Below are 10,291 nucleotides of genomic sequence, written 5' to 3'. Positions count from 1 at the left end.
GCAAAGATGCGGGAAGTGAGTCCAGTCGCCCACGCACGGATCAAATACAGCAGGGGGTCCCGGCCACCGGAAGCCCCCGCACGTTCCGCGACATGGCTGGGTGATGATGATGATGAACTCAGCATTTATTAACCGCAACAAGCAAACAACGTGCTAAGACGCGGCGGACGCCGGCCTGTACAAATGTGGGCGTTAAAACGCGCCACCCAGACCTGCGTCCCGTTCGAGGTGGTATAGTAGTCTATAGACGTGATGTGTGTATAGTAATGGGCAGGCAATCTAATCGGGTTGTGAGACGGGGTCTAATGGTGTGGTCTGAGGTCGGGACGTAACGCGCATGGTAATAAAGATAGAGAATAATGAAGAAGCGAGAAATGAGGGGAAAGCATACGGTCCATATCTCGGCACTCCGGTGTCTTTCTCCTAGGGGCGCAAGCCGGGATTGCCCCCCTAGTGCACGATGTGTCGATGGTGGTGTTGGGTAGGGTGTGGGGACGGTACTTCGCCGTGCAGCTAGTACCGTTTAGTCTTCGTCGCCCTCGTCGTTCTCCGCCTCTCCTCCGTCCTGGTCCTGGTCTTCCTCTCCGCTCGGGTCTTCGTCGTCTTCGTCTTCCGCGTCTTCTTCTCTCGCTTCCTGGTCCTGGTCTTCTTCGCGCCATCCGCCTGGCGGGTCTCCCGTCTTCGTAAACGCGTTGCTTTTTCCGATGAACTTCGCAAGGGCGTCTATCCCCTCCTCTGTGCCGAGGATGGTCGGCAAGTCGATCGTCGTGCTCACCGCGCGTAGGATGTGTCGGTGCTTCTCGTATCGTGGGCAGTCCTGGAGGATGTGGCGGCGTGACTGGTATGGGTCGCCGCATGGGCAGTCGACCGGTTCAGTAGGTACAAACGACTTGTAGTACTCGCCTATGAAGCAGTGTCCCGTTCGGCATTGGAGCGTACGTCCGAATAACTCTCGTGGAAGAGTTAGGAAGGGTTTTCTTGGTTTGGTTTGTGGTGGTAGACGGTTCGCTGTTGCGAAGTGGCCTGTTGGGTGTGTCTTTTTCCACTCGTCTATCCACGCGTTCGTTGCACGTTCTTTCGCTCTGCGCAATGCGTTGGCTCGTGTCGCGTGCTGGTTCGGGCCTTCTTCCTCCGTAGCTTTCTTTGCTAGTACGTCTGCGATTTCGTTTCCGACGATGCCCTTGTGGCCTGGCGTCCACGCCACTGTGATTCGATGTTTGGGGCTTGCTTCCAGGAATCGTATGGCGAAATTCCTGAAGGTTATCGAGTGGATCTGCGAGGGGCCTGGTTTCGCCTCGAAGATGGCTGAGATCGCGGCGGTGTTGTCGGCGAAGAAGTGTAGGTGGCTGATGTCTCGAGCGTCGTCGCACTGGAGGTATTCTTCCATGTCGACGGCCGCCTCTGCTAGTCCTAGCATCTCCGCGTCGTAGACCTCCGATTTCCTGCTCATGGCTATTATCCTCTTGAATAGAATCTTGTTCTGCTGGGCAACGACAAAGCCTGCGCCGGCACGGCGTTGGCCGTTCTCTGTGAGTAGGGAGCCATCAGAGTAGATCATCACATTTTCTCGTGACCGTTTAAGTTTGCTTAACTTTCCGTTGTGCATCTTCATTGCCTCGTTCTTCGTCACTCCTTTGACTGCCGGCGTGATCACCAGTCGGCCTCCAAAGTCGGCCGGGGTCTTCTTCCATGGCGGTGCGGCGAGCGGCACTATGCGCTCGTCGCTGGGGTCCGATCTCTTCGCAAGGTTGCAGAGTCGAGTGGAGGCAGGGGGTGTCTTGCGGCGGGCTGTCACTTTGCGGTGAGTGGGACGCGGGGGAGCTGGTGTCGAGGTTGGTAGTATGTTCCATCCCTCTGGGAGGCGTCGGATGATCGGGCTGTGGGCGCTGAGTTTGTTGAATCTTATGGCGGCGCGGTCTTTCGTGAGTTCTAAGTGGTGTCGGATGGGTAGGATAGCGGCCTCGATTTCCATCGCCACGATTTTCGTCGTCTTGAAGGCGGCACAGATGAGTCTCAGTGCTCGGTTCTGTACCTTCTCCAGTGCGTGTTCGTGTGCCTTCTTGCCTCTCCACCAGGCCGGGCACGCGTATGTCAGTATTGGACGTACGCATGCGGTGTATAGCGTCCTCAGGTGTTCTTGGGAGAGCCCTCGTACCGTGTTTGCGAGCATCCCCATGCCGTTTACGGTCTTCTCCGCTCGTCCAGCCATCTGTTTAACGTGGTGGTCAAAGTTTAGGCGGCGGTCCAGGTGGACTCCGAGCCACTTGGTCGTGTGTGTTGCCTGGATGGTTATGCGTATGCCGTTTGCTCCTGGTAGGGTGATTGACGGTGAGTCGTTTGGTTTGCGTTGTTTCATCGAGTAATGCATGAGTTCTCGTTTAACGAGGTCGGGCGACAGCCCGACGCTCGTCAGCCAGGCCTCTACGTCGTTGTATGCCAGGGTGAGTATCCGGATGTTTGTGTCGAGGGACTCTGACGAGACGTAGATCTTCCCGTCGTCGATGAACATGATCAGGCTGGTTTCGCAGGGGTTGTCGGGGAGCTTGAGCTTGGCGGTCATTGCTTCGACATGGGTGCGGGCTTTCTCTTGGAACATTTCCAGGAGTTCGGCGGCGTAGAGGATGGATAGGATGGGGGATATGGGGGAGCCTTGGGGTATGCCATTCGTGACTGGTTTCATGTCTCCGCGTATCCCGTCTAGGCAGATGGCGGCTTCGCGGTCTGATAAGAACGTCGCGGTCCATCGGACGAGTTGGAGTGGCAGATGTTTTGCTCGCATGACGTTGAGCAGGCGCTTGTGGTTGACGAAGTCGAAGAATCCTTTGATGTCGAAGGTGAGTGCGGACGTGACTTTGCCGTGGTTATGGGCTGCCTCGACGTCGTGTACGAAGGTGAGGATCGCGTCGTCCGTAGAGCTTGCGGGGCGACCCCCGAATTGGTTTGCTGGGACAAGGTTGTGTGTTGACACCAGATACGCCAGGCGGTTTGCGACGATGCGCTCGAGTGTCTTCCCTAGACACTCGAGGAGTTGTATCAGTCGGTACGCCCGTGGGTTGCTGTAGTCTGGTTTACCGGGTTTCGGCAGGGCGATGGCAATCGCCTTTCGCCAGGCGCGTGGGTGGTATCCAGTCTGTAGGCAGTGATGCATCAGCGTAGTGATTAAGTCCGGGGCCTCCTTCCAGGCCCATCGTATGACACGAAACTGGCATTGCGACAGCCTGGGGGCTTTGTCTGCGCCTTGTTCGAATATGGAACGCCTCACCTCATCGGCTGTGATGTCTTCGTCTGGGAAGTCCTCCTCGTGCGCGTTCTCCAGGTCATTGTCGGGGATGCCGTCTAGTGGTGGTGGTGGTTGGAAGAGCTCGTCCCGCAGCGCGTCGCACTTGTCTTTGTGCGCGACCGCGGGCTCTTGGCCTGGTCCTCTCGAGATGGCTGGGGACTGGTACGATCGCACGCCTTTTCCCCACTTCGTGAAGCTCCAGATATCCGCTGACGTCGCTTCCTCGAGCGTGTCCGTGATCCACTTCTGGCGTGCCTTCCTGTATAGCCGCTTGAAGTAGTTCCGAGACTTCTTTATCTTCACGTTTGTCGCTGTTGCCTGGGACCCCCAGCGCTGGATGTGCGCTAGGCTCTGTGAACGTAAGTCTGCGATCCTTTTTGCTGCGCCGTGCAACTCCGCGTTCCACCACGGCCGTGCTCTATCACTCGGTTTCCTGACTTTTGCTGCCGTGGTGTTCGCTTCCTGCATGGCAGCTGTTATCGCGTCAGCCGCCTCGTCCACCTGGTCTGGCGTAAGTATAGTCCGCCGGTCCTGCAGTCGGCCTAGTGCCCGACTATGTCCCTGGAGCGCTGTCCTGAAGGCTTTTCCCCACTCCTTCGGGTCCGTGTCCTTGAAGTTGTATCGCTCTCCTGCGATGTTTTCGATTTCCGCGGCTCCGTGGTCGATCTCCCATCTCAGAGCGAAGTGGTCCGACCCGAACGACATGTCCTGGTCTATGCGCCAGTGTCGAGCCGTGTCGAGTTCTGTCGCCTTCGGGTTGGTGAACGTCAGGTCGAGCGTCGATTGCGTCCTGTGGTCATGTGAGAAGTAGGTAGGTTCGCCTTTCTCGTTTTTGATCACATAGCCCCTTTCCGTTAGCCAGTCCACCGTCTGGTCCGTCCTCTCTGTGGCCGGGTCCGCGATGCGTGACCAGAGCGGGTGGTGGAGGTTCCAGTCCCCCGAGATGATTACGGGTAGCTGTGCTGGGATGTCGAGCCTCTGGAGTCGCTTCGCTGCTGACCGTGTTCCCTCCTTCTTGTCATCGTTGTAGATGTTGATGATGATGGTAGGAGGGTGCGGGGCCTGGGCGATTTCGAGCACCTGCATATCGAGGTCGTTAGCTATGTCTGATCGGAGGGTCACAGAGAAGTCCCCTCGCCGGCGTGTATACGCCATGGCTCTGGGACGCTTTCCCTTTTTCACTGCTGATACCGGAAGTATCGGCGTCCAGCCCGCCGCCGCTTCCGATACCGGTCCTTTGGTGTCGTTGCCTATGTTGCCCCACCACGGTTCAGTGACGAGGATTATGTCAGCTGAGTCCTCGTCTGTCGCCGTGTTGAGCAGCGCGTGGATCGCTGAGTTCTGCTTGTTGGCGTTGAGTTGGAGCACCCGGATTGGTTTGGTTGTGTTCATCATACTGAGGCTGCTGCGAGGCTCTCGACTTGTTCTCTTTCTTGGTCCCTGGTTCTCGCTGCGATTTGGCTTGGCGAGAGCCTGCTCTCCAAGTACGCAACTGCTGTTGAGAAATCGTCGTCAGAGATTGTTAGAGCGGTTTGGCAGAACGATGTTTCAAACTGGGGGAATCGCTTCTCTAGCGATGCCAGGTCGTTCTTCGCCTTCTCTTGGTTGAGGGCCTCGTAGCGGTTCTTGGTCCGCGCGTCCTCCTTGCGTTTTGCTTGGCTTGGCCCTGCTTCTCCCTCTCCTGGGCCCTTGTTGGCGTTGGACGACGACTTTGGGCCTCGTGCCTCTTTCCACCCTGGGCCCGCGGAGCTGGTTTTTACGCCCTCTGGTACGCGCGACGGTCTGGATTTTGTGGTGCCTGCTGCTCTGGACCGGCTGGCGCACTCTCGCCAGTTTGCTGAGTGCGGTCCGTTGCAGTTAGCGCATTTGAAATCATGCTTACACTCCTCCATGTTTGTGTCCCCGTCTGGTTTCTCACTTGCGCACTCTTTGCAGACATGGTTCTCCTCACTGTGCTCCGATTCTCCGCATATCCGGCATTTCTCGGCTCCATGGCAGCGCGATCGTGTATGTCCGAAGTCCCAGCACCTCCCGCACTGTAACACTGGAGGTTTGTCAGCGTAGCGTTTAACGTCTGCGAACTGGCCTGCTATGGCCATGTTCTTTACTCGGTTCACCAAATGGTCGGCGTCGGCTTGGGTCTTGAGGGCGAGGACGACGGACGAGAAGGCTCTGGTCAGTAAGTCTCCCCTGTGCCTCATCCAGCGTGGAAGGTCCCATACTGCCATCTTAGCGTAGTCCGGGTTCAAGCTCCGGAGTTCCGCCTCTACCTCCTCCGGAGTTGCAATGTCTCCTGTACTATCGTTATGCGTGCGGACCCCGTTTAGCTGTACCTTGAACCATTTCTCGTCCGCCCGTATCCTTGTCTCTCGGTCGCCCGCGAAGAAGCCTACAAAACTGGGCGCGAAAGGAGCGAGCTCCCCTGCCGACAGGTCAGAACGCGTGAAGATGATACAGTTATTGTGGGCGTTGAACTTCACGTTCACCACCCACAAATGTTTACTCTCGTTGCTTCCTCTGAGTACTTCGTTGATGTACTTTACGATCTCCACTTCGCTCGGCCTCTCCTTCTCCGTCGGGCCGTCCTTCATCTCCACTATCAAGCGCGTGTGGTGGTGCGCCGACAGCGGGTTGAGCGACTGGCGTGGCGGTGCTCTCGGCTTCGGTTTGATGGGTTGTGAGGTCGCTACCACTGTGCGGACTGTCGGCCTGTCCCTCGTGGTTTTGGTGGTTGTCGTCCTTGTGGTGGCTGTGTCGTCCTCTGAATAGATGGTGTCGGGGGTGGAGGCTGGGTTCCTGGCCTCCATGGCGTCCATCCGGGTCGCCAGTCTATCAATCGTCTTCGCTATGCTGTCCAGTAGCTTTGTTTCGGCGCTTGCGGTGGGCGGCGTTGGCGACGCCGGCCTAGTCGTTGGGACTACCTGTGGTTCTCTTGGCTTGGTGAGTCGTTCTGCAATGGTTTCAGCGTGTTCGGTGACTGTGCTCGTGTACTCAGCGTGGATGGACATCTCCTTCAGTAACTCTGCTGCACGTCCTAGCGCCTCCTCTAGGAGTATCATTTTGCGCATGTTTTCGTCTCCCTTGTTCTTGTTCGGGCTGAACAGGTCTTCGATGTCCTCATTCATTCTCATGTCTGTGTTCTTTCTGGACGGCTTTGGGGTCGGCGACTCCATACTCGCCTTGTCTACCTCCGTCTCGTTTTCCTCACAATTTTCGGACTCGTAGGTCTGTTCTATGCCTATCATGGCAGCTGTTGGTGGTTTAGGGGATCTTCTGATGGACTTAGCAAGCTTGTCGAGGACTGTGCGTCCTCGACTCGGCGTCGTCGGTATTAGCGCCGGGATCTCGGGCTTCCCTCGCGTTTTCCCCTCGACCTGGTGGCCTTGGCTCTTTGGATCTCCCTCGTGCGTACGTGTAGGATAGGGCTGGTGCCTATGGTCTCCACCGACCCCCTCGTGGGTCTCTTTAGCTCTACTCATCTACCGTTTTTTCTCTATTTTCCGAGCGTGGGAAAATTCGAGATGGTTGTGGTATGGGGAAGAGGAGCGTTTTTGGACTTGGGGATCTAGCTAGTCGGCATCCTAGTAAGTTAACAGGAAGTGCGAGAAGGAGCAATCGCTCTGACTAAAAACATTCGTATCAAACAGCGTCCAGTTTCGCGCGTTTTGTATCGCTACTGTGGATGCTTGCATGCAGAGGCCGCGTTGCAGCCTGCGTATGTGTACCGTGTTCCTGAGGTGGCTCCGAGAAGATGAATGGTGCCAGACAGTAGCAGCCGGACATCACGTCAGCAGTGAGTATATCGTGCTGCACGCGACGTCGATATACTCACAAAGGCGGGATCCGCGGCAGTTTTGTTTCACTACGCAACAGTCATCATCCGTGTCCTGGACTCCTGTAGATACTGGGTTGAATTGGAACCACGGGATTGGGCGAGGCGGGTGCCGAAGAGGGTCCAGAATGATGTATCGAAGCGACGATGAGTTCGGAGAGGAACGATCGACAACTCTCTGGGCGGCGTCCAGCGACCCGGATACTCGCACTAGCTCGACACATACTCACTGGTACTGGATCCTGCGCTCGCGATAGTATCGCGACACCTCCCTATCCCACGCGCTCGATCTACTGGTTCTGCACGACCTGCACGCAGCGTCCGATCTTCCGCTCGAGCTGCTCGAGCACGCGCACGTCGTACGTGTTGCTCGTCCCAACCCTGCACATGGTGCCCGTGTTCTGCAGCGTGACGAGCGCATGTCACGCGCTCACGGTGTCGGCCAGGCGCGAGAGTGTCGAGTGCGGGAGGGGGCTGTCGAGGTGAGTCGTGTGCAGGTTCTGAAGCGAGTTATCGACGGAGGTGTGAATCCGGGTGGGGATTATTGTAGGGGAGCGGTTTGGAGCGGTCTTGCCCACCGAGCTAGGCTAACCTGGGGAGTGAAGAACGGTCGTAAGAAGAGGGTTGGAGGTGTGTCATTTGTGAGGCTCACTTTGTCCGGATCCAAAGGTCCTCTTCCCTCGCGCTTGATGCCGTGTTGTTTCTGTAGAATGTCCAGCACTTCGCCTACAAGTTCTTCGGCGCTGCAAACAGCGGTATCAACAGGGAATTTGAGCATTCCCAAAACAATCATACATACCTGTAATGCTTTGGCTGGCCGGCTACGTAGCGCGGGATGAACATGTGTGTACCGGTTCGAGAGCGCGGAAGCCATTGACCATTGACCGCATTGACGACAAGCTCAGTGGCGCGCTCCTTCGTCCTCGAGTTCCCCACGTCAATCCTGGCGACGACCTAGCAGTTGCAGCACACATCACGCAGTGCCGTAAATAGTCTCTGGGGTGATGATCGCAGCGACGCAGCCTCACATACAAATGAGTACCGGAGAGCGTTAGGGATCAGTTTGAATGCTCTGAGACGGCGGTGGACGGCGGTGGATCGTCGCAGCAGAGCCTTGAGGACCGTGACGGTGTGGTAGTTGATGCCGCCGGTGACGTCCCTGAGTCCTCGTTATTCTACTTAGTAGTCCGTACGGAGAGCACCTTCAAGTCGTCAGATTGAACGTTGCGTACATCGTATGCATATGAATGGGCTGAGGTGCGAGCGGTCACGATGAAGCCCTGGACGTATATCGGCGTTGAATCACGACCTAGTACAATAGTCATGAACTTGAAACCATGAGCTGGCGGAAAGATACGACGTACTGGGGACGCAACGTATGTCGCGGCTTGACTCGAAGTTCGGGTTCCGGATATCCTTGTTGTATTACGCGTTTTGCGAGGAGAGTAGTCAGTCTCGCTCGGCGCACTCAGGACGCGTCCGTGGTCAGTGAGAGATCGCGCCCCGATCTCATCATCGCGGAATGACGGGTGAGAGTGAATTGAACGGCGGGAGCGCTTCTCTGACCCGATCATGGAACCAATGTTCATGCTATTGCGGCAGGAATGGGTGGGTTATCACGGCGTAGTGACGGTACGCACAGTACGTACGCCAGCTCGTGACCGCTGCAACCGGCTCAAATGCAGCGCGCTTACGCGTCTGTGGCTGAGAGATCGCCCCCCGATCTGGCATCCTTCGCGTCGCCGTCGTCCATCCCCGAGCACTTGCTCGCTGTCCCGCCACATCTTGTCGGACTTTCACGCAGTATTGGACAATATAAGCTGCTGACATTACACGCCTAGACTATGTGCGCAATCCCCGGTACACAGCTGAGTTGGCAGTCGGAAATGCAGCGAGCTTGGACTCCCGTACTTATTGGCCTCAGGCTCAGGCGCCGGTGAGTTCCATATAATACATGTCTCCCCGTCTCCTAGCTCCTTGTTTTCCCTCCCTCTCCGGAACTATGCGTTCAACGCCGCTCAGTATATAAATACCGTTCTCGTACTGCTGCCCACCCACAGACACCGCATACTATTAACTTCTCTTCGCCCACTACCGGCCCGCCCTCAGGCTGTCATGTCGTCCTCAGGCTGCTTGTGGCTTGGAGGCGGTCATCGCTCGACGCAGGCCTTGACCCTCTCTTTGTTATTTACTTGGCGTTCCCTTCACACGTTACCATTATTTAGTATCAACCTCCTCTCTGAACCTCGCACGCCATTTATGCAACACCCTGCTATAGCCTGGTACGTCCTTCTCTTCCCGTAGACCGCTCTGCCGGGATTTACTTGCAGGCAGGTGCTGTCGAATGATTCCCGCGTACATCCGAGTGGGAGCAGCAGGCTCATAACCGATGGTCAGCCTGCCCGTCCTTGCGAAGTATTGGCGGCTGCCAGTGCTCGACTTCAACTTCGAGACGTCGTCCGTGTGCGCGAGCACCTCACGGGTGAGCCGTTCGATCTGTTGAGGGCCAGTGTTGACCCGCTGATTACTTGAGTGGCCCCATCGAGAGTCGGCCCTCGAGAGCTTGACGGCCCCGGCGAAGGCCTGTTGCTGGTAGCGTCTTCGGTGGTAAGTTGTTGACGGGCCTTCTTCGGTTGCCATATTCTGGTACCGAAAGGCTCTGCATGTGCGTACGAGTCCCCGAGCTGAGGAATGACGTGAGTGAGCGCACTCCGCATAGTGGCTTGTCAGGACTAACACATATGCGCTCTATAGCTCCATTGGATGGACGATCGTTGTGACACTGAACGTGGCCACTAAGGCCTCGCTGCTATGGCTGGCGACGACGGCCCGGTATAGGCTTCGGTGCCCCTTGTCTACAACCGAATGTACGCGGCATAGTGATGGAGTTGCCGCTCGGTGCGCCTTGCGCGGGGGAGTCGAAGTATAGCTGTACTAGTAGTGTGACTGCATCTGCTCGTGGGCAAATCCCGCGCCATAGAGGCGTCGAAATCCGTAGCCAATCGCATCCAAGAGGATCGGGAGGAATTAAGTCGTCCTCATCCTTCGTCCAGCCTCATGCTCAAGCGCTCATGTTTACTGCCACTCGGCTATACTGCTCGAAACATTTCGCTTGCACAATGTCATTACGTGCATTAGCAACACCCCTCCGGTCCTCAAATTCCCAAGCACGCATGACA

General features: G+C 56.7%; 2 protein-coding genes across 2 annotated transcripts; one reads left to right on the top strand and one right to left on the bottom strand.

Annotated features, from left to right (window-relative positions):
- Positions 1–6,085: 6,085 nt before the first annotated feature.
- Positions 6,086–6,587, top strand: B0H18DRAFT_1031600 (uncharacterized protein; the record flags this gene model as incomplete). Its single annotated transcript, XM_048030085.1, has 1 exon — positions 6,086–6,587. The coding sequence occupies one exon, from the start codon at positions 6,086–6,088 to the stop codon at positions 6,503–6,505; it is 420 nt and encodes a 139-aa protein (XP_047888907.1). The 3' UTR covers positions 6,506–6,587.
- An 815-nt stretch (positions 6,588–7,402) lies between these two features.
- On the bottom strand, positions 7,403–9,752 carry B0H18DRAFT_1123111 (uncharacterized protein; the record flags this gene model as incomplete). The annotated part of the gene is made up of 6 exons (XM_048034643.1): positions 7,403–7,513; positions 7,547–7,699; positions 7,765–7,855; positions 7,912–8,066; positions 8,145–8,271; positions 9,472–9,752. 6 exons carry the CDS (start codon positions 9,750–9,752, stop codon positions 7,403–7,405), a joined length of 918 nt encoding a protein of 305 aa, XP_047888906.1.
- Positions 9,753–10,291: the final 539 nt, after the last annotated feature.

This window comes from Fomitopsis serialis, assembly GCF_022376445.1.
Source record: "Fomitopsis serialis strain Sig1Antser10 chromosome Unknown B0H18scaffold_90, whole genome shotgun sequence".
Classification (NCBI taxonomy): Eukaryota; Fungi; Basidiomycota; class Agaricomycetes; order Polyporales; family Fomitopsidaceae; genus Fomitopsis; species Fomitopsis serialis.
Note: the sequence above shows the minus strand (reverse complement) of the source record. Positions and strands in the feature narration are given on the sequence as shown.